Source organism: Lepisma saccharinum, chromosome 2 (assembly GCF_977018435.1).
Source record: "Lepisma saccharinum chromosome 2, izLepSacc3.1, whole genome shotgun sequence".
In the NCBI taxonomy this organism is placed as follows: Eukaryota; Metazoa; Arthropoda; class Insecta; order Zygentoma; family Lepismatidae; genus Lepisma; species Lepisma saccharinum.
The window spans coordinates 199317380-199336645 of record NC_139230.1 but is presented as its reverse complement, the minus strand read 5'-3'; the positions used below and the strand labels follow the sequence as shown (position 1 = coordinate 199336645).

The window sequence follows — 19266 nt, the reverse complement described above, 5'->3', positions numbered from 1 at the left end:
ACTCTGCATTTTGCTCAAAATCGGCTCGGGACCGAGGCGCTTACTTGTGAAAATGGCCTTGGGACTCAAAAGGTTAAATTAAATGAATTGATTCAACAAGTGCTTTATATCACCACTTTAAAACATTTGCAATTTTGATTATGTGCCAAACAAATATTACAAACAATTTATTTACTAAATGTCATAACCTAACAGACGTGGCAGAGTGGATAGCATATCGTGCTATGATGCCAGGTTCGTATCCTGGCCTGGGCATGGATGTTTGTGAGAGTCCATTCATAAATTTTATCGTATCATCACTTATCCCCATCTTCACAAATTAGTCGAAAGTGGCACAAAATGCGAAGTAAAATAAATCAAATATAAAATATCATGACCTAAAACATCAATATTAGAATATTCTAGGGATGGACCAACATGATAAAATTCACCAATACTGATAACCAATATTCCCACAGATCAGACACCAAATTCCAAAATGGTTCATTGACCATCTTAACAAATGTGAGTCACCAAATGATCCAAGCTTTTGCAATGCAAAAGAAGCTGCATATTTAGGCAATTACTTTAAATAATACACTGATATGACTATATCGGCTGATACCGATAGAGTACCAATTAATCTGTCCCATCCCTAGAATATTGAAGAATTAAGGAGAAACAATGCAGAAAAAGAAACGTAATTCCTAATAATACTAACCTTGAAATATTCTTGTGCCAATTCCTGAGTTTCTTCAGGACTTAAGTTTCTTATTTCATCCTGATACATGTGGACAATGGTTGCACCTCCATTCGGATATGTCTCAATGTGGATGAATTTTCCATACTTTAAATGTTCAGTGGAAGTGGGAGCATGAACACAAGGCAATGGCCTCGGCAGTGCAAAATGCTTGCTATGAAGATCTGGTTTTTGGTCACTAGAGGACGTTGATGGAGAAGTTGTAGACGATGAAGTAGTCGATGATGATGTGGTAGAGACATATTTATCCAATGTCTTGTCTCTTCTACACTGTACTCCAATGCTGTAATTTTTCCTTTTCGAACGCTTGTAGCACCGTTTACAAGAATACTTCCCATAACGATGACTCTTATCTTTGGAGTCAGCACCTGATTGCTTGTCTCTACCATGAGATTTAGAATGAGTTCTCTTGTCACCAGAAGTCTTATGTCTATCACCATGTCCAGTTTTTGATTGGTCTTTGCTGGATTTGTGAGTGCTTCGTGACTTGCTCCTCTCACCGTGTGAAGATTTTTCACTGTGTAATCTAATGACTTGCAAAGGAACACTAGCTTTTTTACTTTTCTGCACACTGCGGCCACCATCTGCACTTTCACCACGGCTACCATCTGCACTTTCACCAGATTGCTTGGAACTATCAACACTACTACTCATACACTTAGAGGATTCTTCATAGTCCTTAGTTACTATATTCGAATGAGTATCAGACACGAATTCACAACCTTGATGCACTGAGTCTGGTTTAGGAAATAGTTCCACATCAGGGTGTGATCCTGAAAGGAACTGTTCAGAATCACCTCTATTTTCTGAAATTCTGGAATCATTGTCTACAGGAGGGTCTGATTTGTCAGTTGTTTCATTCACTGCAATACTGCTGGGTTCATTAGGCAATCCTGTTATCTGAGACATGTGGACATTCGAAGAAGGGCCCCCCACCAACGTTCTCACCTTAACAGGAGCAGACACAGACATCTTTGGTTTCTTTTGTTGTGCTGAATCTACCTGTTCACCTGCTGACCTGTTCACAGAATCCTCTTTTGCACATAACTGTTCAATATTGTTGTTGCTATTTTCCACTGAATTGTCTATCAGACTAGACACACAAGTTAAGTTGCTCTGAGTAATGTGTAACTCTGAAGCAACATCTAACATAACTGAAGTGTTCAACTGAAATGCAGGTAAAGTAGGATGTTGCACTGTTCCATCTTCGCATGTAGAAAGTTCACAGATCATAACATCTGCCATGGTTTCATTGCTCGTGTTACCAGTATCAGCAGCAGTACTAGCAATCACTGGAGTATCACGATTTGGGCAAGTACTCTCTGCAACCACATTCGGCTCACTGTAATGTGGGAGGCACACTACTTGATCTACCTCATTATTTGGAGTAAGTTCGGCTGCACTCAATAAATCATCTTGTGGCTGCAACTGAGCTTCTTGTAACCTAACATTGTCCCTTTGGTTCAGGAGTTCCATTCTGTGAGATTCGCTAATGACTTCCACAAGATCGAACACAAGCTCTACAACATCCTGGTAATCTCTATCCTGAGAATTCAGAATATCCCGAACTGATAATGGTGCAACCCTATTTTCATCCATACATTCTGGAGGTGTAACATGACTATTATGAACATCACCCACATGAACTGAACTGGCTTGCGATGAAGTTAGTGCTGCACATGGTGTACTTGGAGCTGACGAAAAAGACAATGTACCAGGTGATGAATGTACGGCACTGTCTTCCGCACTCGACTGAGATGATGGGATTAGCTGAGCACCTCCAGGAGACTCATCCAGTGAACCCAGTGACTGTGATGAGTCTTTTATTGGAGAACGGAGAAAGTACAATGAGAGTAGAGGATCGCTCGCAGGATCACTCACCCTAGAACACGAAATGGGAGTGGGGCCAGTTTCCAATGAGCCAAGGTACTGAGATGGATTTGAAGAACTTATCTCAATGTGCTCTTCAGATGGCTCACCGACAGAAGAAAGTGGATACAGATCAGTGGATGTTCTGGTTCTAGTAGACTGTCCTGCTACATGCTGTGACGTTTGAGATGGACTTGTGGACAACACCACCGTTCTCTGAGCAGAACAAGTACCACTTCCGCATTCCAGAGCAGTCGGACTCGTTTCTAGCGACCCAAGAATCTGTGACGAATCCAAACTTTCATTAACTCCTGTGTGAAGTGTGGGTGAACTTGTCTTGTTAGATGTGGTGGAATCCTGCAAGACAAAAATAAATAAATCATTCATATTCATTTACAAAATTCTGTATTATGATTAAAAGAACTTAGAAACAAAAACTGCACCTTGATGACAGGCACCCAAAAATAAACTGTTACAGTAAAACCTTGATAAATATATTTTATAAAGGACAGGAATTAGAAGTTCTTCCCGCCAACTTCAATGTGGGAAATCCCCTGGTGCAACCAGAGGTGTGCGACTTAAATGACATGAGCTGTGATCTTCATCAGGTCGGCGGTGCGAGCAACATCTATTAGCAGTTCACCCAAGCTATGTGCTTGTCAGTCACGAAGTATTTCATAGTTCTATGCTAGATGCCAGGCCATCATCAACTAAAAGTAAAGCCAACCACAATAGACATTTGCTGATCCTAATTACATTGAACATTTTTAGAATACGTACTTGAAAGCTATCACAGAATATATCCAGAAATAGTTTTGAATAAAAGTTTGTTTGTTTGTGTTTGTTTTATGCAGATAGGCTAGTAGAGACTGTCCCAACAGATTAAAATGGGATCCACACCACTATGTATACATCCAGTGCTTAAAATGGAAAACGATGTGGGGAGTATCTCAAAGGTAGAAATATTTGTGCAAAGCATTCCCATCTGTCCCACTTTATTATTTATTATTTTAAAACATAGCAGCATACAACAGCTAGACCCACGGCTTGAGCAAACATTCCCTCATCTAAAAATTTCCACTTTGAACACTGTCTCCACCGGGTATCAAACCTGACAAACCTTGATTACATGGCAACGAAGTTACCATTACACCATCCGGGACATGAAAGGGTAAGACCTGTATTTACGTGTGCATGTATAATGCGCACCCTGGATTTTGATGGGTGAAAGTGACAAACAATTATATTATTTATATAATGTGCAGTATGATTCAAGTCAAGAAATGAATGGCTTCCTTAGTTGTAGGTTGTAAAGCTGTTGCTATGCCGATCAAGAGTGAATGACATCATACCTATTCAATGAGTCACCTGTTACTATGTGGACCTGGTGTTCTGAAAGATCATTCGTTTGGATAACTCTCATTTCTTAAACCAGAAATATGTATAATTTTCTTAATGATTTTATAATGTAAAAAATGTAAATGTAAAAAATCAAGTAGTCAAAATCAGGACTGAGCCGATACCAATACATAGTATTGGCATCGGTTGAATTTTTTCTAGAGATACCAAAGATTTTCAGTGTGGCTAGAAGTGTGGACAAGAGCAACAGCTCATCTGAATATGTTTTTGACATATTCCCCAGGAAGTAAGTAATGATTTTCAAAGTAACTTCGCATGACTGTAGGAACATAATAGTGGCATTTACTATACTGGTCGCATTTCCAGGTAGCAGTAGACCATTATGGTTATTTCTGGCTCTTTCTCTCCCCCAGTTGTCTTTGGGGGGCAGGGGGAGTTGGTAGATATCAACAAACCGAGTTGTGAAGTAAAAGCTGTAGGGGTAACATTGCTCTCCCAAAAAAAATTGCCAAGCGTACTTTAGTTTTTGTCAGTTGTGAACTGACCTGTGGTTGGCCACTCCGAAAATTTCATCATGGAGGGCCACAAAACAATGTCGAGCAGACATTCTTAGTTACGTAACAATTGCGAACCCCATTGATTTCTGATGCTGACATCATTGTCGGAGAACTCTCTCACTACGTTTGGCAACATGTGGTGTATCCTACACTCCTTTGTTTCGGACCTTGTAACAATGTTTGGTGCCTTGCAACTCGAAAATGCCTGATCGTTGATTTGCTGTTTTCACAGCTGCCAGCTGGAAACACAACCACTATAATTTTATCATTCATTTCAACTTATTGTGGTGGCCACTGTGAGCTGCCAAAGATGGTTTTTTGTTAGGGCATCAGTATCGGCCCATACCAGTGGTATCAGTATTAGAAATTATCAGTTGGACATAGTCTACCAATACCAACTTATACTTTTCCAGCATATTAGTCTTTCACAGGGTCCACAAAAATGGCATGCGGCATTTTCACCGAGTCTAATTATCTTAGAAAGCCTGAATTTTGCACGATTTCCTTTTATTTTGCACAAAGTATGAAAGGAAAACTGTATTTTTTTAATTACATAACATCTATTTTTAATATTCCAATGTACTTCTTGAATATTCTAATGCAAATGTATTGGTAAATTCATGCATATAATTAGAGATTATTTACACACCAATATTGATCAATATTTTGAAAACAAATTCAATTATAAAAATTTTCAAGTATTGGTATAGGTGGGAATCTGTGAGAGTATCGGTATTAGTTTAAAGTGGTATCCGCTCAGCCCACATTTTTGTTAAAAATTTCAATTTTCTTCTTTTTATTTTAAACCATCATAATTGAGGAAAATGTATAAATCTAATTTCACCTGAGAAGCCTGTCATTCTGAAAAAGCACATCTGTACAACAATTAGTTCTCCTGTTACAATTTAATTTTCTATATCATGGCACATTTGAAAAGCACGTACCTGAAAAAGGTCCTGTCTGCAGAGGCTTACAGGTGGGAGGGGTATTGTATGTTAGAGGTTAATTTGTCTGTTCATTATTTGATTGCATATAACAATGGCACGGTACTGAAAGGGCACCTTGGAAAACCGAAGTAGCAAGGCCCCTGGAGGCACTTGCTACCTAGGTATTGTGAGGTAGCAATTGCTACTTCAAGCTGCATTGATTTCACGCACTACCTGCAGTGAACATAGTTGTCTCCTATAGGTCTTTTCTACTCTTACGGTGGGCACTCTACATGCTGGCAAGGGAAGTGGGGAGCGGGAAATACGCAGCAGACCAACCAGACAACAACGGTGGCATCGAGGGGAGGAAGTTCTACCCCCACCTCGTTCAACAGGCTACTGTGTTTCTTATCACGCTGGATTGGTCGCTTCCCCAGTCCCCACTTCTCTGTCCAGCATGTAGAGTGCCTGCTGTAAGGCTGGAAAAGAGCTATAGTGGCAAGATGGCGGACAAAAACCACAAGAAGAATAGCTTGAAGGGTATAATGCACAAAGAGATGACTTCTGAATAAAGGCATCAATGTATACATGATTATAAATACGCTTTGTAGCATTGTTCATAGTTATTGATATAAATGAATGTAAATAGATATCTTTCTTAACTTTCCTGGCCCTTCAGCAAAGTTTGACATGCAGTGAGAAAAGCATGGACTGAGATATGATTGTCAATTGTTGCTCCCTGCTACTCACCTCTGCAACCAGGAAAACCTATAAAACTGTGTGGCATAGAAGGTCATCATGTATGAACTGGTAGTGATTCAGCTTGGGCTGATTTGATATTGACATAGAGGAAGCAAAACTACACTGCAATCAAACTGATCCCTTCCCACTACATTAAATTTTCATGAAAACATAAATAAAAAAGTTGATTAAGAAAAACATAAAAGACAATGTATTAAGACATTCTGTTTTCAAAGCAATAGATTAATCTGTCCCATGAAGCTTTTAAATTTACCTAACTTACTAAATTATCTGAGTTATGAAAAGAAGAACTGAATAAAACTTACCTCAATACTTCTATTTATATCCATGTTTGAGCTGTGGCTAATTTTAAATTTATCCCTAAATTTTATCTTCTTAAAGTGTTTTTCGTGATCACCATTCATCTGTTTTGTCACATCTGGAATAAATTATATCATTTTAAAAGAAATTACAAAATTAGGAAAACAATCTAATGGAAAAAGTTATATTAAGGATATATGGTGAGTACTTGTATTAGTGACATAACAAAGCTGATTTCCGATAAATGAACAGCCATTAAAGATGACAGTAAACAAATGGCTGATCACAAATAAAGAATCATACAGGAGTGCATGGAAGAAAAAAAACCTCTCTCTCCAGGCAAAATGTTCTTACAGACTCTGAAGTATGTGTTAACAGGCATAAGCAGAAATCGTACAATGCAAAAAATGCCTGTGACCTATTATTAATTTGGAAATAAACAATCAGAACTTTGGCCTAGCAAGCTACTTTCCACACGCAGTGTTGTTTCTTTCCTCTACACATTTTAAACATATTAAACAAGTCTAAAGAAACTAATTAGCACAGTTACAACTCACCAAGTATAAGTTACCAGAGAAATTAAGCTTTCAAAAGCACATGCATGAATTTATTTATTTAATGTCCTGGATTATATTGCTGAAAAACAGCATACATGCCTAACAGTAGCAGCGATTCCGATTCCAAATCTAGGGGGGCAAGGACAGTTCACTTTTCCTTGGTAGATAAGATTTAGCATATTGCGGGAGCAAAATTGGCAGGCAAAAAAAGGGGGGGGGCAACTTCAGTGCTTATGCCAACATTTTTTTTTATTAATAACTTTACTAAAATCATGTATAGAATTGCAGTCGTACCAGAATAATAATATACGAACTACTTGGAAGACATGGGGGGGGGGGGGCATGGGCATGAGGTGGAGAGGCACCCAAGTCTTACGACTCTTTCCTTAATGTCCTACTGATAACCTGTAACACTTTTAAAAATCTCACGCCACGACACTGATACTTACCAATTGTGTATTGCGGAACATAGTTCAAGGTGCAATTATGCTTTTTACACGAAAACAAACATCTTTTCTACTAAAATAACACATTTTTCTAAGTGCTACCGAACGCACGTAATTGTGCAATATCGCTTACTTTGCGAATGATATCGCTTCTTTTGTTTTCAAATATTAGTGTTTCCAACCTTCTTCACCGATAATACCTAATATCTTGTTCGTCTTCACCGATAATACCTAATATTGTGTTCGTCAAGTGTGCAAATTGTACATTATGCACGGGTAGCGGACAGTTAGCCCCACAAAACATTCTGATAAGGTTAGGTTAGGTTAGGCAAGCATAGTTTAAAAAAAAGGGGGTTGGAAACACTGGCAGGGGGTTACATCATCCAAAGTATGGAGCATCGGGTTCACTTAGGAAAGCAATGGCAATTGTGCATCAGTGAGATATTTCTATTTAAAAATACATGATTTCCCGGTCAAATAGATTCCACAATGAAAGAAAATACCTCTACTAATGTTGGAAACCTTAGAGAAACTCATTTCCGTAAGTAGTTTCATCTGTAAAAATGATGAAATGTGTCTCCAATGTATGAAACTGTTACCTAAGTATTTAGTGCTTCAACATCATGACACTACTGGCATGCTTTGCGTTAACAGTGAATAAACATGAACCATGTTGATCATGGAAGTATTGCATTTGTTCTACCAACTCGTTCAACACTGAGGTGCTCAAACGGAAAAAATATGCATCGTTGGTGGCACAGACCATTATTGAACATACCCACATGAAACATTTATACATGTCCAAAGATACTCCACTCAATGGTAGCGTACATCACTATTCTGCTCCACTGAAATTATGAGCTCTATAACAAGTCAACAATGGATATATTTCAAATAATGGCTGAACAAAACATAGTTCATGGCCCGTTACAGGAAGGTACACTGATAGCCAAGATTAAGAGTGTTTCCAAACTGCAGGAGTACATGAAATTAAACAATTGGGCCACCATTGATATCTGTAGGACTCCTGCAGTTTTAAACCTGGCATACCTAACCTATCAAAAGAATTTAGGCATCTTTTATTATGCTGAGAAACCTAACTTTCACCTGACTAACAATAAAACCACTTGGAGATGTTGTTTACCTCTTCGCACTCAATACATATGAAGTAGTCAGCAGCAGTAGTTCTTATTATAGTTGCGATTAAACCAATGGGTGCTCACAAATAAGGAAAAAATAGTTCTCCAGCCAAGACACTATTTTTGACTATGAAGTATTTGTTAACAGGCAAAAGAAGAAACTGAACCAAGAAAAAATACCTGTGTCCAATGATCAATTTGGATTTTCATATTTATTAACATGACATTTCACACTAATATATAATGTAAGTAAACACTTTGCACTTGTTCAGAGAATAAACTCTGTAATATTTATTTTTCCTATGTATATGAAACATGTTCACCAAAAGATGTTCCTGTCCACAAGTAACCATACAAAAAATGTAATTACATTGTGTGCAAATGCATTGCTTGTAATTGAAATTTGTAATGATTCTAATTATTTTTTTTACATAGTTCCAGAGAAGTATTAGCTATCACATGTAGTGCAAGGGCAATTAATCGACTGTATCAAGTGCTTAAACTTTGCAGCACTTGCATGCTACGTTGTTTACTGTGTATACACATGACTATGTCCTGCAGAACTAATTTTTAGGAAACTCAAACTAATTATTTATTTATTTATCTAACATTCGGAACTTTGGCATAGCATTAAAATAAAATATCTAAATGCTTACTATATCAAACCACCTAGCATACATATCGTCTCAAATATGAAATCACCTCTTACGAAAATGTGAACAAAAAAACTCCATGTCGGAGATGACTGGAAAAAAAAAACTGCCTTTCAGAGCAAAGTGCACAAGAAAGCCTGTCATTTATGCCAGAAGACTGTTTACTATTGCCTTGGATATGAGCTACTGCTACCATCTACTTCATGTGTAGAAAGTGTGAAGAGGTATCATCGTACTGAGTCCTTTTGTTATTAGGTTACGAATCTTAGAATAATTAAGCATCCCCAGTTCATTCTAATAGGTTAGGTGAGTCAGGATTAGGGCTCATAGCATTAAAATAACACCCCGAAATACATCCAATAACTGTTCGGAATCCATCCTATCTCATGCATGGACACAGCTGATACACTTGCATTAACCTCCACTATGTCTGAGACAACTGGAAACTAAGAATGGCTGCTCAATGTAAAGCAGGCAAGCTGCATTTGAAATCAAAATTTATCCCGTAATTAATACTTAATGAAGTTTCACCGTGCTAATAACATTCAACAGGCTTCGAATATATGTCCAAGTTATTTCCAGTAACATATTTCCATTTTTAATTACTGTATGTATTTATTACATATTAACTAGATACAATAGAAATACAACACCTATGCACGCATGCTAGTAAACAAAAATTGGAAGCGGAACAACTTAAAATTTTCTGGCAATTACAATGTAGATGAAAAAATTGTGTACCGTCAGTAACCGAACATGCCACTGGTGTGATATAAATACTTCCAAAAAACTTCAGCATTCAGAATCACAATTAATAAGAAAATCATGCACCACTGAAAATGCTCGCAGTTGTCAGCATCACAAAGTATAACCCACATTTCTTGGTGTGATTACATAACGAACAAAAAAAAAAAAAAAAAAAAACACTTTCAAGATCACTTGGCTAACATGTTTCAAGTGCACGAAAAAATAATAAAGAGTATAGTCTCTAAAAAAACATGTGGCTATCTGTGCATGCAATGAAAATGTCCTATTAAAATCAAAATTGTAAATTGTCTGCCAATATAGCCAACTATTATTATGATGAAACAGCCTTTGCAATTATAGAAAGTAATGGCCCAACTTCCAATTGATGAATGATGCACTCAACTACGAAATAATGCAAAAGTCATGTGATCAATATCTATTACGCTGTACACATAGTTAGCAGACATTCTGCAATGTTACAAAGTGAACACAAATTGATATGATGGCTTAAAGAAAAAACAAGAAATGAAAAAACAACCCTAGTACCACTTAACTTGCATGAATAATTGGCCTTGTACTGAGCATTCTTGTGCATCACACACAGGATAAATGTTGCAAAGGAAAAAACTTGGTATGAATCCTACCGGGTAGCATGGTGAAAAAGATTTCTCATCCCACTTTATTCTATAGCAGTATTACTGTTAAACTCTAATGAGCACACCAAGAACTTGAAACAAATTTTTTCAAACAATATCATGGATCAATACTTTTGTGATAAACATATTTCGGTATATGTCTGTTATATTGGAGACACATTAAAATTGGATATTTTGTGTTTCAGATGGTTCGTACTTACCAATTGTGTATTGCGGAACATCGTTGAAAGCGCCATTATGTTTTTTCATGAAAATAAATTCGATTATTCACATTACAAGTAATTCTTAGGTTCCTTTCTTCCATTGCGGAACATACAATATGGCGCACACAGCTGTGGATCATCGCATGCCATGCGTGGAGTGGGTATGCAGTGTTTCCAACTTTCTTAACCGAAATATACCTGCTCTCGTGTTTATTATGTCATCACAAAGCATTGAGGGATAGCCCCAAAAACCATTGACAGATAGCCCCATGAACCATTGATGGATAACACCAAAAACCATTGATGGATAGCCCCGTGCACCATTTCTGGCAAGGTTAGGCTAGGTTGGGTTAGGTTAGGTAAGCATTGTTAAAAAACTGTGATAAAGGGCAGGTTTCTTGGAAACACTGGCGAGACAACGTGACTTTCGACACTCATGACATCTGCAGGTACATGATGGAAACAACGGCATAATGTTGTACCTTTGCACAAAATGCAAGTTTATTATATTAAAAGTGCTTATTTCTTGTTGTGCAGCACTCTACGGTGAGAAAATACCTTCACAAACTTTCAAAGTGCTACAGAAACTAATTTCCGTAAGTAGTTCCTTTTGTAAAAATGAAGAAATGTGTCTCTGATATAACAGACATATACCCATATTTCATGTGCATACACCATGAAAGAAAAAAAAACAAGGTAGTGGCACCAAACCTAAGATCTGAAAGCAGATAACCAATTGACCTTGCACTAAAAAAATTGATTATGGTTTGGACGGAAACTAATATGAATGCATATATATATATGTGTGTGTGTACACTTGGCAGTTGTACGACAATTGTTATAGCTACCACAGTTGAGAATTGAAAAAATATTGCATTACTTGCATGGTAATTTGGTCAAAATGCCTGCTAGATAATAAAAAAACAATGTAACTCAGTTTCAGAAACAAATAGTACTAAATAAATTGCCATTGATCTCAACACACATATACAAAGTCAGAAGTGCAATGAACTTGCATACAATAAATACCCTTGGCATACTCAGCAATTAATGGCCCAACTTCTAAATGATGACTACTTATCTTGTCATTATGCACAAACATTTTTTGTTGATACACGGTTTCATGCACAAATTGAGGAGGAATAATGAATATTTACTGAGTTATTGTTGATAATTGAATAGAAATGGTCTATTGCTAATATACTGAATGGGGTTGTTAATATGTTATTTTCGGTTGACTATTATCTGCATTCAAATGACGTTTCTTTTTCACTTCCTGTGCAAATTTTTCTTTCATAACAAAACTGGTACATGTGTATGACAAGCTACATTCTTCTAGAAATACATTTGGTGGTTAATCAACATCCCCATTATTTAGGTGTACAATATACATTTAAAGGCAAAAAACACTGCTAACTTACCTTACAACTTAATTTCTAACTTATCAAGACTTGACTTTAATGCTTTCAGCTGATAATTTCTTCAACTACACTTATTTACTAATCACAACTTAGGAGTGTCAAAAGCTTGTATCCTACTCTCACCTTAGACTGATGCAGAATGGCAAAGGAAGACAAAAACAACTGTTGAGGTAGAGAAATGGGGGGAAAACAGGGAAAAAGGGGGAACAGGGAAAAAAGAGGGAAAAAGTGATATAGGTTGAAAGAAATAAAGAAAGTAAAAAAAAGAAGGAGAAAAAGAAGGAAAGAACCAAAGAAAGTGAATAAGAGGGGGGAAGAGATAAAAATATCATCCATTTTATGTAAGTTCCATCTAAAAAATTTCGGGCTCTCTTTGAAAGAAATCCCTTATCTAAAACGCCTAAAATGCAAAATTTTGTTTTCATACATGTAAAAATTTTTTTTCTATATCATTGCATGAGACTCGTACCATGCCTCCACAACTCGGAACGTATTCTTTGAAAACTCAAAACCATTACCTTAAAAAGGTCCATGGAAAGTGTGCATCATGATATCCAGTGTAAGATGGTCCTCCCTCAATTGATTAATTGATTCTCCTCCAAAATATTAAGTGTCTCAAAAGCAATATCAAAGAATTTCTGAGTGCAGAAACATATCTTTATCCAGTACATACATTTGTGTATGGATCATGTACTATAAAGCAGAATCTTGATTGATTAAAAAAAAAAAAAAAAGTGAAAAACACCTTTGCAATCAGGTAATATGAAAACTGCATCCTAGAAGAATCACTTTTACAATCAAATAAACACATGCAACCTGCATATATACTTCTTAGGTCAGACAATAATTCATTTGCTTCATTTTACTTCCCACTTCTGACAATTTTGGCGAATTGTGAAGATGGGGATTAGTGATGATATAATGAACGGACACTCCCAAACATCCATGCCCAGACCATGATTCAAACATGTGAACCTTGATGATGGAACATAAGTAACTACATAACAATGATCATGTTATTGGAAAGTTATGTAATAATGAACTTACAAAAAATTGCTAGGGGCTTTCATGGTTAGGTTAGGTTAGGTCTCCTAGCACAATAATAGTATTAGGTAACAGTTCCAAATGTTTAACAATTTTCACAATTTACCTAATACTTCTTCCGGTATGACTCTACTTTACATCCTTTTCCTAAAGGAATACGTGCCATATATCGTTGGAAAGCTTACTGTGTAAGGAATTCAACAATGTAAATCCCAAAGCGAGGAAAAATTACCTGGAAGAAGAAATCTGTAAAAACGGATGTTGTCCGGATATGTGATGAAGCACATATTTAGGTGTGAAATGAGTGCTAATGGAACATAACCTAACAGTTCAAGGGACATTGATTACATGAGTTTCGGAGCATTTATTTCGAACCTTGGGGCATCGCTCCTGGAACATATAGCTACCATCTAGCAATTGGAAGTTGTGCCATCACTTTTGTATGTGAAAAAACAAGTTCCGAATGATTAATTATAAATTAAAAATGATACACAGGCAATTGCTGCATGGTTGGATTTCTCTTTATGTTTGTGAACACATACTTCAGAGCCTTAGTGATTACTTACTGGCTCTTGCCTGGAGAATGATTTTTCCCTTACAAATGCTCCAATATGACTATATATTTTGGAGAAGATATTCCTTTACTCCAGTCTTGGATATGAACTGCTGTTACCATCTACTTCATGTGAATGGGTTGCAGAAATGTATTACTACACTAAGTGTTTTCACTGCAAGGTTAGGAAGAGCAAGGGTAGGTCAATTGGCATAATAATAATATTGACACCATAATAATAATAATCACTAAATTATCATGATAGGTGAATCAGATTAGAGGGCTCCTAGCATTAAAATAGCATCCTTAAATGCTTCCAATATCGGATCAAATAAAATCTTTTCTCAACCACGAAACAACCTTCTAGATTTGCGAGGAAATCAAGTAAAACTCCTGGTGGTCCCTGTGGCTGAGTGGCTAGTGCACCATGCAACGACATGCTTTACCTAACAATGAAGGAACTTTGCGATATGGTATCCCTTTGCACTGAACACACATGAACTAGATGGCAGCACCACTACTTCTCCAATTTGATCGGAAACAAATGGATGCTCGTAAATAAAGAATGACACGTAAGTGCATGGAACTTAAAATTCTGTTGTCCAAACAAGACTGTGTGGGTAGCCACAAGGACTCTAAGGTATGTCTTAATATGCATCAAAAAATTTTGAAACATAAATATTGCCTGGGTACCATGATTAATTCAAAATTAAACAAACAGAACTATGGTCACAAGGAGAATTGTTAACATGTTTATAACGTATGTGAATTATGTTTAGTGGCAATAGATTTTTTCTTTTAAAATAATCATACCACTTTTTATTTATAGTGCAAGATTTCAGTGTGTCTAGTTTAGGGCAAGGGACATTGATAACATTAATTTCGGTGCATTTATTTGGTAGCTCAATGCATCTCTCTTGACAGATATACCATCTAGCAATTGGAAGTTGGACCATCACTTTCTGTATGTGAAAAAACTGATACTTCATACTAATAAGAGACAAATGTGGGGAAAAAAAAAAAAAAAAGTGAAGTGCTCCCCTGTGCTTAGCACCACAGCATGAAGGTGTATAGGGGGGTGTGGGGTTAATGCCCCACACTTTCTTGATGCGGTCGTGAGTGGGGGTGATGAGATCAGCATCACGCCCCTGACCGCCTTTACCCCCAGGTACCCATGTCATTCGATGCTGGGTGGGTGCTGGGGGTGCTTCTGTTAAAAAAGTTCCCGGATTTGAAACGGCCGGGGATTGAACCCGGGACCATTAGCATGGTAGTCAGATGCGTTACAGACTGAGCCACCATGGCCATTTGTGAAAACATGTGGCAGTTGTGAATACTCTTAGGTATTAAAAAAAATTCTGTGTACCATGATTAATTCAGAAATAAACATTAATAACTTGGCCTAGCGTTAAGATAATGTAACATATCTGACCACGTACCATCTCCTCTCAAACATGAAACCACCTCACGTTTATTATATACAGTAGAAATACAACACTAAACTTCTATGCACTGAAAATGCACATACAAACACTGCAAAGTGATTGCTGATATTGCCTACTGCTGCCATTGTATGTATAGAAAAAGGTGGAAAACTTCCATGAGTAATATATTAAACTATGAAATAATTCCAAAGTGATATGATCAATCTCTCTTGCACTGAAACTACACATATTAGCAGATATTCTGCAATGTTGTGGGGTGAACATATCTTGGTATTCTTGTTTCAAATTAAAGTAAAAAAATGACTATCACCACTTAACGCATTAGAAACACAAATATATGTCCTTGCACTGACATTCTAGTTTATTCTGGTAGGTTAGGTGAGTCAGGATTAGGGCTCATAACATTAAAATAACGCCCCGAAATACATCCAATAACTGTTCGCAATCCATCCTGCCTCATGCATGGACACAGCTGATACACTTGCATTAACCTCCACTATGTCTGAGACAACTGGAAACTAAGAATGGCTGCTCAATGCAAAGCAGGCAAGCTGCATTTGAAATCAAAATTTATCCCGTAATTAATACTTAATGAAGTTTCACCGTGCTAATAACATTCAACAGGCTTCGAATATATGTCCAATTTATTTCCAGTAACATAAAGTGCTTCCTAATAGTCCTATATAACTTGTGAAAAGTCGTTAAACATTTGGAACTGTTACCATCCTCCTCCTAAACATGCCTGTGGATACTGCACAGGAACAACATGTGGATCCTCCCCAATTCTTTAGTGCCAAACATTTCTCATGTGACCAAACTATGAGAGTAGTAGTTCATTTAATGCATAATGAAGACTTTTAAAAAAAATGCAGAACGATTTAGCAGAGCAACCTAAAGCTATGCAGAACATCTATGCTTAAAACGATTCATGCAAATGCACTGTAGAGAAAAAGTCATGCCAGTGCTTTCATGTTTAAGCACTAAAAACAGGTAATAAATATACAATGTGTGATTCAACAGCATATTCTAAAATTGTGACCACGTTCACTGCAACCATATTTAATTACTGTATGTATTTATTACATATTAACTAGATAAAACCTTAGTAACAATGAAGTTCGACCAGTCACAAATATAGGAGTGTGTTGTGAAAGAAGGAGAACACATGCATATGCTGAACATATTTTATTCAGCAGGCTACATGGAACAAAGGAAAATATAAATTTCCGCTGCAACGCAGCAATGTATGGTGTCCACACAAAATAAAACATTTTCGTCCATCCACACGTGACAATGAAGATCGACCACTGTTAGAGGGGATCCTGTTTACCATGGTGTGACTCCGCCCCGTCGGCGAATAACTGTGGCAATGCATCGCAGCATGCTGAGGACGAGTCGTTCAAGGTATTCCACATAGATATGGTGCCATTCCTCCTGCAGGCAGGCGATAAGAGCAGCCACTGTCGTGGGTCCCCTCTGTTGCACACCTTGGTTAAGAACACGCCACACATTCTCAATGAGCAAGAGGTTGGGACTCGATGGTGGCCACGGCAGAGTTCGCACGTGATGGCGAGTCAACCATTCTCTTGTCAGCCGTGCTGTATGAGGCCTGGCATTGTCGTGTTGAAAGATGAGATGCCGCTCCAGTATGCTTGTATAGGCGTGTGCATTCACAATGCCCTCACAGACGTGTAGTGGGCCAACCCCAGATGCCGTCATGCATCCCCCATACCATCACTGATGCCGGTTTCTGTACCCGACGTGAATAACATTTTGCTTCATTCTGTTCCTCCTTCCGACAAATGACTGTTTTCCGTATTTTCCTGTACACAACATTGAAAATGGATTCGTCCATTCACAAAACCCTGATCCACTGCCGAAATGTCCATCCCCGGTACATTCGTGCCCACCGTAGTCGATAGCCTTTGTTCAACATGGAAAGGAAGGGTTTACGTTTCGCCTTGTACACTCCATAACCCCATCGCTGTAGGTAACGGCGAATGGTTTTGGTTGAAACTTCAATGTGAAAGCGTTCTCGAGTCCACAGGCGTAATTCGGCCACAGAAACATTATTGTTGGTCTGGATATAGCGCCTAAATATCCATAGGTCACGGACACTCAGCAGGCGTTTTTGACCGGGGGCCTTACCTGGCTCTGTAGTAACCGTATTTTGGTGGTGTTTGATGATGCAGTGGACGGTTGACTTGGGTAAGTTCAGTTGGTGCCCTATTTCGCGTTCACTGAGTCCATCCTGTTGCAACTCCACCACTCTTCTCCTCACGGTGTTGTCAATAGGTTTGCCCCTGGCCATGGTGATGATGCACTGCGGTTCCTCGGTGCACATCATGCGCTTATATATGGCGGACTCCCTTATTGTGTCCGTGACGTCATGCTTCCGTCAAATGCGCCACTATCTGGAATTTTCGGTATGGGTCTGGTGCTTGGTCGAAGTTCAATGTCACACGTATTGTTCCCCGTTTTCGTTCTTTACGTGACCTTGGGTACAACATGCTGGGATCACGATTCTTGCCTGCTCACATGCCTCACTTCTGTGGGTCACCCATTCCACCGCCTATGCCTCTGTGCATTTAATCACGTATTCCTTTCTGGTCGAACTTCATTGTCACCAAGGTAGTACAAGAGAAATACAACACCTATGCATGCATGCTAGTAAACAAAAATTGGAAGTGGAACAACTTAAAATTTTCTGGCAATTACAATGTAGATGAAAAAAAATTGTGTACCGTCAGTAACTGAACATGCCACTGGTGTGACATAAATACTTCGAAAAAAAAATTTAGCATTCAGAATCAAAATAAAAAGAAAATCATGCACCACTGAACATGCTCGCGGTTCTCATAATGAAAAAGTATAACCCACGTTTTTTGGTGTGGTTACATAATGGACAAAAAAAAAAAAAAAAAACACTTTGAAGATCACTTGGCTAACATGTTTCATGTGCACGAAAAAATAATACAGAGTATAGTCTCTAAAAAAACATGTGGCTATCTGTGCATGCAATGAAAATGTCCTATTAAAATCACAATTGTAAAGTGTCTGCCAATATAGCCAACTATTATTTTGATAAAACAGCCTTTGCAATTATAGAAAGTGATGGCCCAACTTCCAATTGATGAACGATGCACACAACTACGAAATAATGCAAAAGTCATGTGATCAATATCTATTACGCTGTACACATAGTTAGCAGACATTCTGCAATGTTGCAAAGAGAACACAAATTGATATGATGGGTTAAAAAAAAACAAAAAAAAAAACACTACCACCACTTAACAGGCATGAATAAATCTCCTTGTACTGAGCATTCTTGTGCATCACACACAGGATAAATGTTGCAAAGGAAACAACTTGCTATGAATCCTACCCGGTAGCATTGTGAAAAAGATTTCTCATCCAACTTTAATGTATAGCAGTATTACTGTTAAACTCTAATGAGCACACCAAGAACTTGAAACAAATTTTTCCAAACAATTTCATGGATCAATACTTTCGTGATCAACATATTTCGGAAAATCAATTGTGTATTGCGGAACATAGTTGAAGGTGCCATTATGCTTCTTACATGAAAATAACTTCGATTTTTCAAATTACGAGTAATTCTTAGGTTCCTTTCTTCCATTGCGGAACATACAATATGACACACACAGTGGTGGGTATGCAGTGTTTCCAACTTTCTTAACCGAAAAATACCTGCTTTCATGTTTATTATGTCATTACAAACCATTGACGGATAGCCCCACGAACCATTGATGGATAGCCCCAAAAAACATTGACGGATAGCCTAAAACAAAGTTGACTGATAACCCCAAAAACCATTAACGATAGTCACATGGACCATATCTGGCAAGGTTAGGTTAGGTTGGGTTGGG

The 19266-nt window shown here is 37.7% G+C and overlaps 1 protein-coding gene across 2 annotated transcripts in view; it reads right to left on the bottom strand.

Moving 5' to 3' along the window:
* The window catches only part of LOC145984252 (uncharacterized), a 123875-nt gene that overhangs the window by 24307 nt on the left and 80302 nt on the right, over positions 1-19266 (bottom strand). For both annotated transcript variants that reach the window (XM_083117854.1, XM_083117855.1), the window contains exons 2-3: positions 6518-6630; positions 701-2965 (exon numbers count right to left, since the gene is read on the bottom strand). In XM_083117854.1, coding sequence (XP_082973980.1) covers positions 701-2965; positions 6518-6630 — 2378 coding nt within the window. The remainder of the gene's footprint in view (positions 1-700; positions 2966-6517; positions 6631-19266) is intronic.